Source organism: Glycine max, chromosome 5 (genome assembly GCF_000004515.6).
Source record: "Glycine max cultivar Williams 82 chromosome 5, Glycine_max_v4.0, whole genome shotgun sequence".
NCBI classification, from domain to species: Eukaryota; Viridiplantae; Streptophyta; class Magnoliopsida; order Fabales; family Fabaceae; genus Glycine; species Glycine max.
The window spans coordinates 1,388,539-1,407,958 of NC_038241.2; the positions used below are offsets into that span (position 1 = coordinate 1,388,539).

A 19,420-nucleotide genomic window follows, 5' to 3' on the forward strand; every position below is an offset into this window, starting at 1 on the left:
CAAGCTAATATCATAATAACATCATCAGTTTTATAACGAAGATTAACTATAAGAACAGAAAAAAAATCTAAATTTTAACTTTAATTAAATATGACATAATTAATGCATAAAATTAGGTATCAAAATGTAATAAATATAAAAATCAATTTTTGTTTTTAAAACTAATTATTATTTATAACCAATAATCAGTTAAGAATATATCCCTGATCCATTTCAGCCTATTTTCTTATAGAAATATTGGGATACAATTGGTCATGATGTTTGGAAGATAGTATCTAATGCGTTTAAGATAGGCGACATTAATTCAGCTTTGACAGAAATCCTCATTGTCCCTATTCCTACAATTCCTAAAGTTGATAATCCTATGCACTTTAAAGATTTCATATCAATTAGCCTCTGCATTGTGTTGTTCAAAAAACTATTTCCAAAGTGTTAGTCCAGAGAATTCATCCTTTATTGAATGATTTGATTGGCCTTTGTTAGAGCAATTTCATCCCTGTTCAAGTTAGGGTGATAATGCTACTTTGGCCCAAGAGATTGTCCACTCTATGCATAGGAAAAAAGGTAAAGAAGGTTTCTTCCTTAATAACATAGACATTGAGAAGGCTTATGATAGGATTGAATGAGATTTTTTGTCAATTTTGTTATTATTAATTTGATAATGAACTGCACTACTGCCACCAACCTTTCTCTTAAGTGGAATTGAATACTGAGATTCTTGACCAATTTTCTCCTCCAAGGTGATCACATGTCTCCATATGTTTTCGTCTTATGTATGGAGAAGTTAGCCATTTTGATCCAGGAGCATGTTCAACTTGGTTTGTGGCACCCCGTGGTTCCTACTAGAAAAGTCTCGGGTATCTCATCTCTTTTTGGCACTACCCTCCTCAAGGATTTGTCAAACTTAATACTATTGCGTGGACAAGGGGGTATTAGAAACTTAGTTGTTGAATCAGATTCGACTATGGCTTTGAAAATGATTTCTGAGGGTGTTTCTATTACTCATGCTTTTGCAGCTCTGGTTAATAGCATAAGGTCTTACTGTGATAAGGGTAACTTTGTTGCTGATAGTTTGGCCTCCGGATTTGCTTAGTCTTTGCTTTGCATATTGTATTGGAATGACCGCTCTTAGATTGCATGAATCAAACAAAGTTATGAATATATACCTAGTTGTATAATCGATTATATAACCAGTTTTTAAAAACGACATCTAATCATGCAAAACTGGTTATAGTTATAATAATAAGTTATAATTTATTTATTTTTTTACTTTTATAATTTGATTATTCGGTAATCATGATTATTTTTTATCTAAATCCTTCTTTTCATTATGAAAAAATAATTCTAACTAATTCAAAATTCAATAAAAAATAAATAAGTCTAAATAAAAATTATTTTTGTAATTATGAAACCACGAACAGAACACTATAGGATATCATGGCCAAGGGACTGCCTTGCAATTTATAAATTTTAGGAAAAATAATACTAAATAAAAAAAAGTAATATCTGGACTCAAAACAAAATATTGTTAGATTATATCTCTCCATCCGAGCCATGCTCACTCTCGCTCTCGCTCTGCATTTCAATGGATTTTGCACACCCAAGCCAAGCTTCTGAAAAACCCTATCTTTTTTTTTTTTTTGCTATTCAATATCAATAAATTAATACGTTTGGAATTGGATTGAGCAATAACAATCTTTCAATTTCACGAATCAGTGAGATAAATGGAGTCAGATGAAGACGATTTTGTTTTCTACGGAACGCCGATAGAGCGTGAGGATGATTCAATCAGTCGCAAGAAGAAGGCCATTGCCGAGTCCTCCGGTCAGCTCCGAACTCTCCCCGCTTGGAAGCAAGAGGTAAGCATTTACGCTTTCCACCGAAGTTCTGTTATGTCGGCATGAATTGATTGGGATTGGTTGTGAATGCACACTGCAAAAGACTAAGGGTTTTGGTTTTGTTTCTTATTGTGAAATTAAAAATTTGAAGCTGATTGTGTTTGTATCAAGGATCGGATTGAATTGTCTGAATTCTTGAGCTTGATTCGTTGAGGAGTTCAATTTTGTTGCAAACAGCTATGTTCCTTGAGATATTTGGTTAAAAGTGTAAAACATATTTACTCGAGAAAAAATAATTGACTAGAAGCTGTTGGAATATTAGTCTGAAGGTTGAAGTGATCCTTGTTAGTTGTTACAGTCTTCTTTTTGTACACTATAGTAGTTCTTCTGTGAGGCTGTTTTGGTTGTATGGTGCATTTATATTCGGAATTAACATTTCAACTTCTGTTGTGTTTGAACCCTATTCAAGGAAATGTAGTTGATTGCTTCTGTAGTTGTGAAGTGATGTGGTGTAAGCGGTTGGTAATAAAAGTTGGTTATTGGTCTTAATGTTTAAATTCATTGTTGAGGACCGATTAAAAAAGAGAATATTTTGGAATGACTTAACTAATGCTGCTTGATCCTAACCTAGCTTCATTACAAGTTTCATTTTATCATCTCCAGGTTAGAGATGAGGAAGGGCGGAGAAGATTCCATGGAGCGTTTACAGGAGGCTATTCTGCGGGTTACTATAATACAGTGGGCTCAAAGGAAGGTATAAGTTTGTGAGGAAGCCATAATGATCCTGTTATAAATTTGAATTTTTTAAGGGTATGGGTGTTAGCTTTATGAATACTGTGCAGGGTGGGCACCTCAGTCATTTAAATCATCAAGGAAGAACAGGGCTGAATTCAAAGAGCAGAACATACTGAATTTTCTAGATGAAGATGAGAAAACTGTATGTTGAATAATACAGTATAAATTTTTGTCTTATTATGATTTTTAACATATTTATATGTATATGCTTCAAAGTCCTCCTATTATAAGTTCACTTCTAAGGCAGTATAAATGTAGATATTAGAGGTGTGATACCAGGCAGATCCAGCATTTTACGCTAGAACAATTTCTTGCTGGATGTTTCTGTAAATATTGATTAGTTGTCTTCTATTAAACTTAATATATTTTTTTATTCATTTATGATCAATTTCATTGGTTCCTTTTTACACGCTTCTGCATCTTATGTTGTTTTCAATATCTTTTGCATGTGAAACTTTATCAATATTAGGGTAGCATACATTCATCCATATATCACCTTGAGATTTTGAAATATTACAAGTACCCACTTAATATGGAAAAAGTTAGAAGCATATCCTTTGATGAATACATAAATTTTTTTAATTTTTCATAACAAAGGGAAGTTTGTTATCTTCTTGCAATTTTAGTTGCTATGGGGGCAGAGTGGGTGACCTTTGTAATATTTAAAAATCTCAGGAGAGGACTATGTATTTATCGTTAAACATTATGATGCTTCTAGGATAGGGATATACTCTTCTTTGCTTGCCTGAAGGAATCGCAACTAAAACTATGCTGTAAAAATGGTTATACTATCATTAACCCAACTACAACATTTCAATGATGTGGATGAAGTCAAGTAGGTAGGTTACTTGCACAATTGGTGGCTGGGGATTCAGTTTTTGCTAGTAGATTAAGTTTTTTTATGTGTTCTAACACACCCTTTACATGTATCATAGGAATTGGAAGGTCGTTTTTTGGGGACAACCTCACAGTTTGACACATTTGGTTTCACAGCTGCTGAAATTGCTCGCAAACAAGCTGAGAAGGAACAGAAACAGAGGTGCACTTTATTTCTCTAATTGTTATTATGGTCCTATGGTGGCAAATAACTTCTATAGGGAGGAAAACTATTTGTGCTACCTTTTTATCCTTTTAAAGAAAAAAGTTCCTTATCCATAGTAATAAAAAAACAAGAGTGGATTTTAAAATGCTTTTGCTTCTCTAGAGCTTTAGTGTTTACATTATAATATGAGGTTTTACAGTCAAACTATCAATATGCACTCGTTTTTTTTGTGCCTGTTGATTCTCTTGTATTACAAAAATTGTGTGAGAAATGGAGTATTGTTCAGTATCTTTTTATGCTTGATCCATGGTAAATTTTCTTGGGAAATTTCTTTTATAAATATTCAAGGGATTGGAGAGCTTTGCTGTATTGATTTCTTCACTCTGTATTTGTGTTTAGTCCCTCTTTTGTTAAAGTGTATGCTCTCTTTTTATTATATTTTTTTTGAAAGTGGACTGATTCATCTAACAAATAATGAAAAATTTCATTGTAAAGTCAATCAAAAAATGATTTCGTCTTTTCATCAAGTTACTGTGTTTGATCCCATTTTTGTATGAAGTGCCATGTACATTTTTAGTCTCTGGTATCACCTCAGCTAGTGCTTAAGTTTTAACCATTATTTAGTCTTGGTTAGTGAGCAAAGGGTGAGGTTTTTTATTCCCCGTTCCATCTTTAGTCAACAACACAACCATAGCAACAAGTCAACAACCATCACCAAACCTTTTCTCACTAGGTGGAGACGGCTACTTGGATCAAATGACACCATAAAGTTCTCTTGTAAATCATGTTTATAGAGAAAGTATTGACATTTAAGTTTTGATTTCATTTAAGCAAAGAGTGGGTGAACCTTGGTGCAATGGTAAGGTTGCTACCTTGTGACCTGGATGTCACTGATTTAAATCCTAGAAACAGCTTCCTTGCCTGCAGGGCTAAGGCTGTGTGCATTTATCCTCCTTAGACCCCACTCCACTAGGTGGGAATGAGCCTCATGCACTGGGCTGCCCTTTTTCATCTTCAGTAATGAGGAGGAATAGAAGATAAGGCATGCTAGTTATCTGTGTATATGCTTTTTGACTTTTAATTCAAATGGTTGTTAGGCTTACCAATAGTTTTTCATGGTTTTGGAAATAGTAAACAAAAGTTTCACTTTTTAATTTCTTTTTCCTTTGTGGTGGTAATGGTGAGAGTAATGTTTGAACTTCTGATCCCTTGAAATGTGATGCACTGTTATCTTTTGAGTTCAAAGAATTTAGAAGCTTGAAATTTCAATGCATTCATCCTTATCTCCTTGAAATAGTCTGATTTTCGTTCCTTTAATGAAAATACTCTCTGTGTGTCGCCATTCTCCATTTTTATATCTGAATATGTTACAGAACATGGATGTTTAATAAGCAATCATTATAATCTTTTGGGTAATTAACTAATTATCAATCTTATTCACGTGAATTGTAGCATTTTGTCCTCAAAGCAAAATGCAACCGCTTTTTCTTTATTCTCCATAGTTTGCCCCTTTTTTATTTTTGTTTTTGCTTTTGTAATTTTTCTGATTGGACTGTGCTTGTTTGCGTTTTTCTTTTTCATTGTAGGCCATCCATAATTCCTGGACCTGCTCCTGATGAAATAGTTGTTCCAGCCACTGAATCTGTTGGTCTGTTCCACTTAACTTGACTAACATCTTCTTTAATAATACTTTATTTCTTACCCCCTTCATGTTTTTTAGGGGTAAAACTGCTCTTGAAGATGGGATGGAGTCATGGTCGCTCAATCAAGGATTCACATTCTGAGGCACTGTATGGTATGGCTTCCTATTACCATTAGTATTTAGTTATTTCCTCGTTGTCCATTTTATACTTTCTGATACAAATTCATCAAGAGGAGTGCTAGCGACACTCTCTCTGACACTCTCTTTATGATATTCTCTATGATTGGTTGAAATTTATTGAAAATCACCAATTTTAGTAGGTTTTGCTTCTCATTTAATATAAATTAGGAGAGAGAAACATTAATTTAGAAACAAAACCTACTAAAATTAATGATTTTCAATAAATTCTAACCAATCACAGAGAGAGAGAGTATCCAAAAGAGTGTTAGAGAGAGTGTCGCTAGCACTCCTCAATTCACCAAATATAAGTTGGATTGTAAGGAAGAAGGGTTTGTAGGGGGCTGTTTGGTTTGAAAAAATGTTTTGTTTTTATTTTCTGTTTTCACTTTATTTCCTTTTTTTAGAAGTTTGTATAGGAAATAGTAAAAAAAATTATTTTTCTATTTTTGTTTTTCTTTCTCCTTTATAAACTTCAGAAAACAGGAAACAAAGTGAAACAAAATGTTTTCTCAAACCAAAAACCCCCTTAAGTTTTACCCCTTTTAATTATCAATTGGTTTGTAGAAATCAGATTGTTGTTCTTCCTTTTTCTGGATAAAATCACAGGACCACATTAGTTTCAGATTCATGTGTTGCTGGACTTGGATCAAGATTCCTTTTTGTTCCCTTCCCTCATTTGTTAATTGCATTTAATATTGATTTTAATATATTTATGATTCTCTGAGATTCAATAGGTATTTGTGTAGATTGTTATGTATATGCTACAATTGCTTTCAGCACTATAAAGAAAAGTAATTTAGGAGAAAATTATAACAAGTGTATAATATTTTCATTAGTTGTTTTAAGGTTTTCATCTTTTTTTTTTCTTTCTAGATTCCAATTATGGTCCCCCTTTAATTCCTGATTCTCGATATTGGTCCCCTTATTTTTTTTCTGCAATTTTAGTCTCCATATTTTAGAAAATCTGCAATTTTTGTACATTCCTTAATTTTTCATACATTTATTTCTTCTTTTTTTTTGCATTTTAATTTCCATATCACAATACTGTCACATCATTAATCAACCCTTAAAAACACTCAACTAATGCAAAATTAAGGATTGAACCAAAATTGCGAATGTTCTAAATCTGGGGATTAAAATTGCAGGAAATAAAGGGGGACCAAAGTCACCGATCGGCAATTAAAGGGGACCAGAATTGCAATTAAGTCCTTTTTTCCCTATTTGGATGTTTGTTTTTCTTTTAGGGAAATCTTTTCTAAAGGGCAAATCAATCTAATCCAAATAATTACATGCACCAATTTTCTATAGGATGGGAATGCAGTTTGCATTAATGCTCTTTTAATTTATATTTTCTTCTTTTACTATACACCTTACTGTCTTACTATAACCTTCCTTTCTTTCTGGTAGTTGTGATTTCCCTTTTATAATTGGGAAATGGGCCAGGTATTTACCTTCTTTTGTAGTATGGGCTTTTTGGTTGAGTTTTTAGAGTTGCTAGCTGGATTATGTTGTTCAAGAGTTTCACATTCATCTTTTTGTTTCTTATTGTTCTTTTTCTTGACCTTTCATCCTTTTCCTCCGAAATTACGCTTGTGTAATCCTCAGTCAGGCTTTGTCCATTTTTTTTTTTGGTAAAGATTATATGAGCTATTTAATTTGTTGTATTATTTTTTTGTTATCCAGAAAATATATTAATCTAATATAAAATTTAATATAAAATCTTTTTCATTTTATGTTTTTGTTCAATTACAATCTAATTAACTAGGCTTCCATGCAATGATATCTCAGTTCATGTAATTGTACTGCCTGTGTAGATGCCAGAAGACAGGCCCGTAGAGCTTTCTTAGCATTTTCTTCTGATGATCCAAAAGTGAAGATTACTGAGACTGAACCCATCGAGGGTGATACTGAAAATTTTCCTGAGGAACCTGTGAATGACGATGTTTGGTTTTCTAAGAGCACACCTGTGAGAAGTTTCTGTTACCAATCATATATAAATGTAGTAGATTTCATATGATTATCTTCTAATAGCATTACCAATCATATATAAACCAGAAAGAAGCACACCCAAACATTTGTTTAATTGTTTAGTCCTTAGACTAAATTCTGATAAATGATTAAAATGATTCCTTAGAGAAAGGTGAGGTATTTTTGCATATAATAAATAATTGTATCTTTGAGTTTCAACATCTGTTTTAGTAAAAGTTCCCTTCCTTGCTTTAAATTGGTGCCAATTGCGAGAGAAAGGGGGGAGGGGTGTCAGTTGACATTTAGACCACTCAATATTGCCTACAGAAAATGACTTCTATTGGCCTATTAGGCCTTCCCTCTAAATGATAAGAAATTATCATGTAGATTTTGCTTGCCAAATTTTGGAAAACTCAAACAAGCATAATGTGATCAGATGGTTGATATTTCAATATATTTGAAAACTATATTGGTGTTAATTATTATAAGATAATAAGATAATGGGGTAAAAACAATCTTGAATTGCTGCATTATATGCATTATACAAACTTCCAATCCAATGGTGGATTGTGTTGAATATACCTCTCATTCCTCAACAAACAGACGTTTTAATTATTATGATTAAATTTAGCAATTGTCTCCTATTTTAGCTGCTTGTAAGTACATTTGTATTGATAACAGGCATGTCTCATATACATCTTTTCTTCAGGTTTACGTACTTAACCCAAAGCAAGACCTGCATGGATTAGGTTTTGATCCTTATAAGCATGCTCCTGAGTTTAGAGGTATGCCTTTTTCTTGATCTATATGTGGAACCCGCTGATGTGGGTGCTAGAAATTCATATTTAACTTCGTTATCTCTGTTTTTTACAGAGAAAAAAAGATCACGCTTAGCCAGCAAGGGGGGACCTGGCTTCTCCACTAGAGATGGTCTTTTTGGTTTGAAGTGTAAGATACTTAAAAACTGAGTGTATGATAATCCATGATCTTATTTGCCACTTGCTGATTAATGTAATTCATTGTCACAAAAATATATTGCTCTAAGTTGATTTAACTCGCAGCATCCTTTCATCAGCAGGAAAGGCTGCCCCCGGTTTTGGTATTGGAGCTCTTGAGGAGCTTGATGCAGAGGATGAGGATGTCTATGCCACTGGTTAGTAGAATCATGAGTCATAAATTTATCAAATCACAAGATTCAGATACACAAAAGTTGCCTAAAACAACATAACCATAAGTTTCATAAAACAAAATCATAAGTCATAAGTGAATCCTGCTATCAATTTATATAGAAGCTAATAAATAAAAAGCCCATGTATAAGTAACCAAGGGAACTCATGAATCATAATTCTTTGTGTTCCTACTAAATGGCAGTTCATCTAAAGTGCACTAAACCACATTGTTTGGGGACATTAAACGATAGTTACATTTGATGTGTAATCTATTGTGAAGAATGATACAATGTTCTCATCAAGTAATAGCTTTGTTCCCTTTCTTTAACTTAAAGCCACATAATGTAGTCAAAAGAATGAAAACAGAGCAATGTTAACCAAATAAGATGCATAGAGTGAGCAAGTGACTATGTGAAGCCTCTGTAATTCAGAAGAATGAAAATGGAGTTATGGAACAACCATATAGGGTGCAAAGAGTGTTGAATCCCCTTAGAAGAATAAAAACAATGTAATGAAATAATCAAATAGGATTCATTTAGTAGTGATCATTTTGTTCTTTTTCATTTATAGTGTGATTAAAAAAACTATGGCTTGGGGTATTCGGGTGTTTTGGTTGAAATTGAGTTCTTCTACATGAGCTTATGCATCAAAAATAAACTCAAGCCCAATCTCGATCTGAAGGCCTGAATAAGTTATTCATTATTATAATGTATAAGAGGGGTTTAATGGATAAGAAGTTTATGCAATATAGTACTTGCACCACAACTAATAAAGTCATATTGTATTAACTTATCATATCTGATTTCACTTGTTTGGGCTCTTAGTGATGTTTTTTGTCTGTAGAATACTAGAAGTAGTGCTTCCTTCTGAGGACCCACTTTCAGCTTTCATGTTTTAGATAATGATTGTTTTCCCCATATGGATGTTTATATGCTTTAATTTTTTTAAGAGAACAATTTCTTTGAGGTAATCTTGAGAGTGTAAATGTTCTCCTATAAAAATGAGAAAAAATAGGCATAATGTTTTTCTCTGTTTTGTTTTGTTTTTTAAGGTTACGAATTTGAAGATGCTTATGTTCAAGAAGTTGAAGAACCTTTGACATTGAGATTAGAAAACCAGAGAAAAGAAGTTGAAGAACCTTCGACGCTGAGATTAGAAAGCCATAGAAAAAAAGAGCAGAAGGACCAGGGTGATCTGCCTGGTTTTAGAGTTGCATCCAATTCTGACTATAAAATGGAAAGGTTACAGAAGCAGTTTATTGCCAAACTATTAAACTGATATGGTTTTTTATTTTTAAAATTCTATATTATAACTTTTATTGTTTCACATTTCTATTAACCCCTGATTTGGGTTAGTAGTAATTCTAGGGCCGAGGGATTTAATAGCATAAATACCATTTTAACAGTTTTTGGGTTATGAATTCTATATATGCTTATCTGTTTAATTCCTTTGCCTATTTTGTATTTATACGATTGCACATTAAACCATAATTGTATAAACTGATTTTTAGATTTGAGGCTCCTCTGATCCCTAAGGATTTTGTGCCCCACCATGAATTTTCTGGACCTCTCGACATTAACCGCAAGAGCTATGAAGTCAATCCACCAGATGTTCCTCCTCCAGAGGATGGAAATTTAAAACTATTAATTGAGGGGGTTGCAAATCTGGTAGCTAAATGTGGTAAATTATATGAGGATTTATCAAGAGAAAAGAATCAATCAAATCCGTTGTTTAATTTTCTTTCTGGAGGAACTGGCCATGAATATTATGCAAGGAAATTGTGGGAGGCACAACAGAAACACAATAATCAGACTAGTCGGCAATTGGATAGAAAAATGCCTCCCAGTGTGCAGAGGCTAACAGCTGAGAGTCGAGGCCAGATCTTAGGGGAAAAACCTCTAGAAAAAAGCTCCCAAGATCTATCCTCGTCTGTTGCTTCTACAGATATTCATCTCCAATTTAATCTTACTGATACATTTATCGAGTCTGCATCACTTGTAAGTAGCATAATCTTTCTGCATTAAAGTCTTAATTAGAAAATTATAAATATTTCTGTATTGCTTCCAGTAGTTTGGTTGGCCAACCAGATTGTGCCTTCAACTCAGATAATTAATTCCCTTGACACGATTTTTAGATTCCTTTCTGTGGAATCTTAATGATAAGGATATAGTTGAACCTTTGATGGCCAGACTTTTGGCACAGTGGTCACTGCCCATACCATTAGGCTTGGGGTTATACTGGTTTCTGTACATATTCTAAGAATTTAAAAAATGTGATTTTAACCTCCCCCTTTTGCAGAGACCTCTGTTCCTTCCCCAGACTGTAAATACCCCCAAAAAAATGGATCTTTACTCATCTTTGTTTCCTTATTTTTGAGCCAGAGTGAGTTAATGAATGTGGAAAAGCCTTTCAAAGATGATCCTGCAAAGCAAGAAAGATTTGAGCAGTTTCTTAAGGAGAAATATAAAGGGGGATTACGCTCTGCTAGTTCTAGTTTAGCTGGTGATATGTCAGAAGTTGCTCGTGCTCAAGAGAGACTAAGTTTTGAGGCTGCAGCTGAGGCAATAGAAAAGGGACGACAGGTCAGGGGAAGCAAGCCTTTAATTCCATCTTCCGTGGATTTTATCCCAGGTGGTGTTATGCAGTTTACTTCTGGTGAAGTAAAGGTAATGACTAAGGTGATGTTCCTTTTGTTTCTTTCCCTATAGCTTTGGCTAATCTTATTTGATGTATCCTGTGCTAACAGCCCAAGAAAGATCTGCAAGCTGAAGATATTTTGAAGAAGAAAATGTACCCTAAGAGGGAAGAGTTTCAATGGCGCCCTTCACCTCTTCTGTGCAAACGCTTTGATCTTATTGATCCTTATATGGGGAAGGTACTTCAAGTAGTCCGTTATATTTTGTAGTTATATTCTTGTATTGATTTTGTAGTCCAAACATTTTTCACTTTTTATCAATATTTAAATTACGTTCTAAATTGTCAAAGAATGTTTCAAGCTTAGACATATTCCTTGCTTTTTGCAGCCACCACCTGCTCCACGGATTAGGAGTAAGATGGATACCTTGATTTTTACATCAGATTCGGTCAAAGGTGCCAAAGTGGACGAGCCTGTTACTTCAAAGAAAGACATCTCACCTTTGCAGCTATCTACTAATAAAGACATAACCATAAGTATTACTGAAAATGAAATGGAAGGGGACGTGGAAGTGGAAAATATTGAAAGGCCAGTTGACCTATACAAGGTAACACCCAATTTCTAACCCTTTCTGAACATTCTACTTATGATTATTGATTAATACTTTCATGCGAAACCATTTTGTCCTTTACAAAGCATATTTTATACATGTTTTTTATTGCCTCTTTTGTCTGTGACCATAAAATCTCGGGTAGCTTTTGATGACAATACAGATTTAATTTGATTCGAGTCCTGAGCATGTATCCTAGGCATAGAAATCTATTTTAACGAATTCTTATGTCATTTATTACATGCATATTTTATATGATGTTGCGCATGGCAACCTATAACACATTCATGTATTGCAAGGCTATTTTCTCCGATGATTCAGATGATGAAGGCCCTAGTAATAGGAGAGTGGAGAATCAAGAAAAGAAAGCTGAAGTAGCTAATACAGCACTGAGCCGTTTGATTGCTGGTGATTTTCTGGAATCATTGGGCAAGGAACTAGGAATTGAGGTTCCTCCTGATATGCCTTACGCTATGCAAAAGTCCAGGAATGTTGCACCTCAGAAAGACATCTTTAATGAAGATGCAAGAACCGATATCCTGAAGAGTGAAAACAACGGTGTGATGTCCTTAAATCATGATTTGCCAAATGATCAGCAGCACATTGCTCATGAGGGTGGGCCATCAAAAGGTGATGACACCATTGATGGAAATATGCTTGAGAGCAGTATTAACAAAACCAAGGGAACCAGCAGCCAAGACAATGACAGCTGTTCAGAAGAAAGGAGCAAAAAGCAATCTAATAGGGAAAAATACAATGAGTACAGGAAAGATAAAACCCCTGTAACACACGGCTGGGATTATAGCAGCAGTTCTAAGTTAGAAGAGGAAAGGAGCAGAAAATGTTCCAGACATCATCGGCATAAGAAGCGCCATGCAGGAAGTCATTCATCTAGTGACGATGACAGAAGAGATAGACACAGTTCAAGGTCAAAAGGGAGAAGGAAAGGTTCTTCCCAAGAAAAAAGCAGGAGTGAAAAACACTCAAAACATCACAAGCACAGAAAGCATGAATCTCCAAATAGATCCTCTCGTTATAGCAAAGAGAAAGACAATTCACATTCCAGAAAAGAGAAAAGGCGGGGAGAATGAGCGAGAGACTTGTTTCCTTTGATTTTGAGAATTTTTTGGAATTATGTTGGGGGATTGCTGTTGTATTAAAAGATGTTAGTAGGTTTTGGGTTTGTGATACTGAGGTGCATCCTATGGATTTCATTTGCTCCGATCGAAACTCAAGCCTCTTGCATAGGTTTTCTTCACTGGTTTGAAGTGACGCTGCTTAATTCAATCCTTTCTTGGCCGTAAAGAAATGGAATAGGCATACCTAGCAAAATTGCTGGTACACCCAACAATTTTATGAACCTGGGATTTTTAAGTTATTAGCATGATGTTCTAACCAATTAAATTAATAGTTTAATTATGTTGTAAAATAAATAATATTGTTATATATAATATTAAAATTTCTAATGTATATTTAATGCGTATGTAAATTTAAATAATAAATTTTATAATAATTAATTTTGATATAATTCATATAAATTATTTAATTTTTATATTTTTTTATAAATAAAAATTATTTATTATTTAAAAAAATAATTTATTAAAAAGTTTAAAAAAATACTTGCAAATCAAGTATGAGTTATATGGATTATGTAATTTGTAAAAATAAAAATACTTAATAATATTTTTGGAATTTTGTTTTAATGTTGGGTGCACAAGTAATGTGTCAAATGGAATTGGTACCTGATTATTTGGAGTAAAAATTAGGGAGTCCTTTGACAAAAACTAATTAGGAAGTTGAGGTATGGTGCTTAGTCCCAGGGTTTACCGTGACGCACTCTATACAACAACAACAACAACAACGCCTTATCCCACTAGGTGGGGTCGGCTACATGGATCAACTTCCGCCATAATGTTCTATCAAGTACCATACTTCTATCCAAATCATTAAGTTCGAGATCCTTTTTGATAACCTCTCTTATAGTCTTTTTGGGTCTTCATCTACCTCGAATTGTTTGTCTTCTCTCCATCTGGTCTACTCTCCTCACTACAGAGTCTACCGGTCTTCTCTCTACATGCCCAAACCACCTAAGTCTATTTTCCACCATATTCTCTATAATAGGCGCTACTCCAACCCTCTCTCTAATAGCTTCGTTTCGAATTTTATCCTGTCGAGTCTTACCACACATCCACCGCAACATCCTCATCTCCGCTACACCTACTTTATTCTCATGTTGGCTCTTGACCGCCCAACATTTTGTTCCGTACAAAATCACCGATCTTACCGCCGTCCGATAAAAATTTCCCTTTAGCTTGATCGGTACCTTCGCATCACATAACACCCCCGATGCTTTTCTCCATTTCATTCATCCTGCTTGAATGCGATGATTCACATCCCCTTCAATTTCTCCATCATCCTGTATTACAGACCCAAGATATTTAAACCGTGTGACTTGAGGGATAATATGGTCTCCTATTTTCACCTCTGAGTTAGAAACCCTCATTCTTTTGTTGAACTTACATTCCATATACTCCGATTTGCTTCTGCTTAGGCGAAAACCATGTGTTTCTAGAGCTCGTCTCCAAGTTTCCAACCCCTCATTCAACTCCTCCCTCGACTCTCCAAGGAGGACTATGTCATCTGCAAAAAGCATGCATATCGGCGCTATCTCTTGGATTTGTTCCGTGAGGACATCCATAATTAAGGTAAAAAGGTAGGGGCTAAGGGTTGACCCTTGATGCAAACCAATTGTGATGGGAAAATCGTCTGACTCTCCACCCTGTGTCCTAACACTAGTCGATACCCTATCATACATATCTTGGATAGCTCGAATATATGCAACCCTAACCCCTTTCTTCTCTAGAGCTTTCCACAAAATCTCTCTAGGCACTCTATCATACGCTTTCTCCAAGTCAATAAAAATCAAGTGCAAGTCTTGTTGGTCCATGCGATATTGCTCCATCACCCGCCGTAATAAATAGATCGCTTCCATGGTCGACCTTCCCGGCATGAAACCAAATTGATTCTCAGTAACTTGAGTCTCCTTTCTTAATCTCCGTTCGATCACTCTTTCCCATAATTTCATGGTATGACTCATGAGCTTGATTCCCCTATAATTTGCACAATTTTGTATATTCCCCTTGTTCTTATAGGTTGGCACTAACGTGCTTCTCCTCCATTCCTCCGGCATGCGTTTTGACCTCATAATTTCATTAAAGAGTTTGGTGAGCCACTCAAGACCTCTATCTCCAAGAGTTTTCCACACTTCAATAGGTATGTTGTCTGGCCCCACCGCCTTACCGTTACTCATTCTTTTCAACGCTTCCTTTACTTCCTGTTTCTGAATCCGACGATAGTACTTATAGTTCCGGTCCTCTTCTCTTGTGTCTAGACTGCTAGAGTCATATCCATATCCATCATTAAATAAGTTGTGGAAATACGCCTTCCACCTTTCCTTGATATCTTTTTCATGCACTAAGACTTTGCCTTCTTCATCCTTAACACACTTTACTTGATCCAAATCTCTAGTCTTCCTCTCTCTACCCTTAGCAAGCCTATATATAGATCTTTCTCCGTCCCTGGTTCCTAGAGCTTGGTATAGTCCGTCAAAAGCTTGGGCTCTTGCCTCACTCACCGCCTTTTTGGTTTCATTTCTAGCTATCTTATACTTATCCCAAGTTTCAGAATTTCTACACCTAGATCACTCCTTGAAACACTCCTTTTTTACTCTAACTTTGCTCTGAACACTTTCTTTCCACCACCACGATTCTTTACCCCTAGGTCCAAAACCTCTAGATTCACCCAACGTCTCTTTAGCCACTTTAATAATCTCTTGGGACATCTTGTTCCACATATCATTTGCACTTCCTTGTGATTGTCCACACCATCCCTCCCATATCTTTTGTTGGAAGATTTCTTGTTTCTCACCCTTCAAGTGCCACCATTTGATCCTTGGTGCTACCATAGGACTTCTTCTCTTTGCCCTATCTCTAATTCTTACATCCATGACCAAAACTCTATGTTGGGTAGTCAAGCTCTCTCCCGGGATAACTTTACAGTTCAAGCAATACTTCCTATCAGACTTCCTGATAAGGAAGAAATCTATCTGAGAACATGTCCCTCCACTTTTGTAAGTGATAAGATGTTCCGCTCTTTTCTTAAACCATGTATTGGCTATAGAAAGATCCAAAGCCTCCGAAAACTCCAAGATGGATTTACCCTCCCCATTCATCTCCCCTAGGCCAAAACCCCCATGCACCCCCTCAAAACCTCTAGCCACGCTACCTACATGTCCATTGAGATCCCCTCCTAGGAAAACTTTCTCTCCTTGGGGTATATCCTGAAGTACCCCTTCTAGATCCTCCCAAAATTTTACCTTAAAGTGTTCTGCTAACCCAACCTGAGGTGCGTACCCACTAATAACATTAAAGGTGTCCTGTCCCACTACCAATTTTAAGGCTATGATACGATCTCCTACTCTTCTTACATCCACGACATCCTTCTTTCACTCCTTGTCCACAATAATCCCTACCCCATTTCTTAATCTGATTTTGCCCGTATACCACAGCTTAAATCCCGAGTTGTCTAATTCTTTCGCTTTTTCACCTGTCCACTTAGTTTCTTGTAGGCACATAAAATTGATCTTCCTCCTCACCATAACATCCACTATTTCCATAGATTTTCCAGTAAGTGTGCCTATATTCCATGTACAAAAGCGAATCCTCCTATCATGAATTAGCTTCTTTACCCACACCCGTTCACGAAAATGTGGGAACCCTTGCCTACTTTTCACTGCATCTGGGCGGCGATGCAGCGGCCCTTGCTCTTTTGACACTGTACTCGAGCCATACAGCACGTTGCTTCCGGGCAACGACCTAGCATTCACATTATTACGTAATTGATCCATGTCATAGAGATTCGACAAAGTTTTACATTGGCCGTCGAAAGCCTAACACAACCCTCTCCTTTTATCCGGGCTTGGGACCGGCTAAGAATAACAAAGCTAACCTAGGCAGGATTCACCGTGACGCACTCTATAACTTAGTTTAATGATAAAAAAAATGTTTTCTTTTCTCCTTTTCTTTAAACTCTATGTATATCTTAAAAGTACAGGACATCTGATGGATTTCGAGTTCTCCAACCTAAACATGTTGAAGAAGAGTATATCAGGCATTCAACCTTGTGTGAGGATTTTAAATTGGCACAACCCAAATATATTAATCCGTTAATGTGATGTCTATTTACATTAACGAGGCAGGAAGTGAACACTAATAAGGGGATAAATCACTAACCAAAAATCAATAAATTTGTTACCTTGTAAATGAACACCATCCCTCAAGTATTATCTTTTCTTCTAAATAATCCTTAAAGTAATAAAATTAGATAAGGAATCCTTAAAGTTTTAAATATCCATTAGTTTGGTCTTCTAACGTTGACGGACTAATCTGAAGATTTTTTAAATACTCAAAAGAACTATATATCATGGTTTCTGATATTTTAGGAACTACTTATAATTTAAGACTATTTAGGAGAAATGATACAATATTTTACGAACTAAATTAATAATTCATTCCTTTGTAAAACTAAGCTGTCTCGCTTGTAATGAAAATACCGTATAAGCATTTACTCATTCACTCTGCTGGCCATCTCTAATTTAGCACCTCTTTTTTTTTCACACATTTTAAATGAGTTTTATTATTATTAGACATCATTTATTTTTTATAATTTACTATATCTTAAGTATATCTTTCTCCAATTCAACAACTTCAAAAATTAAATGGTTCCGTAGTTAACCTCACATTTCTAAATTTTTATTATACTACTACAAAACTCTTTTTGGTACTTTCTGGTCCCATAAATGATCACAAGGCAACTTATATAAGTATCATGTTCTTAATAAAACCCCACTTTGTCTCGCTCCAACAGTTGGATCTTACGAGGATAAGGTGCTTAATAGGAAGCACCCGTTTTAGTTTCAGCGATGTTGATGCCCTTATGATACCGAAACTTTTTTTGAAGCCATGCTAAAAAATTCATTTATGAAAATAACGTTTTAGAAAATGTTGAAAGCTTGTGGGGAACGTGAAAAAGAAATCTGGGCATTAGAGATTGGCATATATTGTTATCAAGTAGTACAACGTAATTTTCAAAAGTATGTATAATTCCATGCTCTATGAATATCATGAAATCACGCCGCCGACAAACATTGGTATATATCATCTAAATATCTTCGCATGTACTGTGTCTTAAGAAACGTTTGTTGTAGAGCACTTTTGTACAGTATTTTAAATAAAAATATGGGAGATAAAAAAAATAAAAAATGTAATGAAAACTGAAAAGAGATCAAATATAATATTATATAAAAATCATCTCTGCTTCTTAGGACATACATTCAAAAGTGGGTAAAATCTGTTTATGTAGAGCGAAATTCAATAATGATTATTTTAGGAACACAGTTAATGAGTTTAAACTCTTGAAATTCACGAATGTGCTTTGCACTTTAATTAATAAACACGGTTAATCTTCAGTTATTGTACTTTTCTTTAAAATATTTTTAAAATTTAGTTAGAATACACTCTGGTAATATAAATCATTTAATAACGTAATATGTCCTCATCATAAATTTATTAATTTTTATAAATTATAATAATTATCTTAAAAAATTATACTTAAATATTTTTTAGTTAATTGACAAATAAAAATCATTGCATTTGACCATATATGAAATTCAACTCGAGTTTTTATACATGACATGATTACTCTTCGTAATCATATGCTATGTGCAAATTGTTCAATAACTGCGGCATCGACGTTAAAGACAGAGAGAAAAAAGGACAGATCTAATCATTTAGATCTGATTTTTCAAATGAATCTCAATATACGTAAAAGTAAAACAATTAAAATTATTGTCAGAAAAAAAAAATTGAAATTATTGACCCGTTCTCTAAAGTCTCACCTACAAACATAATTGCCATCATGTAAATTATTGGTTTTGTCAATTTCAAGTTTTCAACCGTCCAAACTACTTTTTTTTTTCTAATAGTATAAAGGGATCTTACAATATTATTTAATTACAAATATATGAAAATTTTCTTGATATTTATAATAATTATCTCAAAAATTATACATATAATATTTTTATTAATTGACAGTAGAAATTAAACTCTTTTTTAAGATAGTTATTGTTAAGAACAATTAATTTAAAAAAAATTAAAATTAAAATTTTATATTCAATGTGAATAGTAAAAAAATTTAATTTTGAAGAATTATCAAGTTGTTTTTTTTAAACAATGCCGTGTTTTATTTCATTTACTGGCCAAAGTTTAGTTTAACCTCCGTTTAAATTCCAATTATCATAATGCAATTTTTGCATAAGTTACATAATTTTATTACTCATTAATCGCAAACCATGCATGCATTGTGATATATCCAAATCATGCTTAGTATTTTAGTATTTTTGGCACTAGTTATGAATCAGTTAATTATTTTTATACTTACTATTGGGTTCTTTTGTGATCATTTTTGCATAAAGTTATAAATAA

The 19,420-nt window shown here is 34.3% G+C and overlaps 1 protein-coding gene across 1 annotated transcript; it reads left to right on the plus strand.

Moving 5' to 3' along the window:
* The first annotated feature begins 1,524 nt into the window (after positions 1 to 1,524).
* On the plus strand, positions 1,525 to 13,239 carry LOC100796934 (G patch domain-containing protein TGH). The gene is made up of 16 exons (XM_003525588.5): positions 1,525 to 1,859; positions 2,502 to 2,592; positions 2,681 to 2,775; positions 3,569 to 3,672; positions 5,262 to 5,323; positions 5,396 to 5,470; positions 7,312 to 7,463; positions 8,175 to 8,250; positions 8,339 to 8,413; positions 8,541 to 8,618; positions 9,686 to 9,875; positions 10,145 to 10,631; positions 11,016 to 11,300; positions 11,381 to 11,509; positions 11,658 to 11,876; positions 12,179 to 13,239. The coding sequence occupies exons 1-16, from the start codon at positions 1,725 to 1,727 to the stop codon at positions 12,968 to 12,970; spliced, it is 3,045 nt and encodes a 1,014-aa protein (XP_003525636.1). The 5' UTR covers positions 1,525 to 1,724; the 3' UTR covers positions 12,971 to 13,239.
* Positions 13,240 to 19,420: the final 6,181 nt, after the last annotated feature.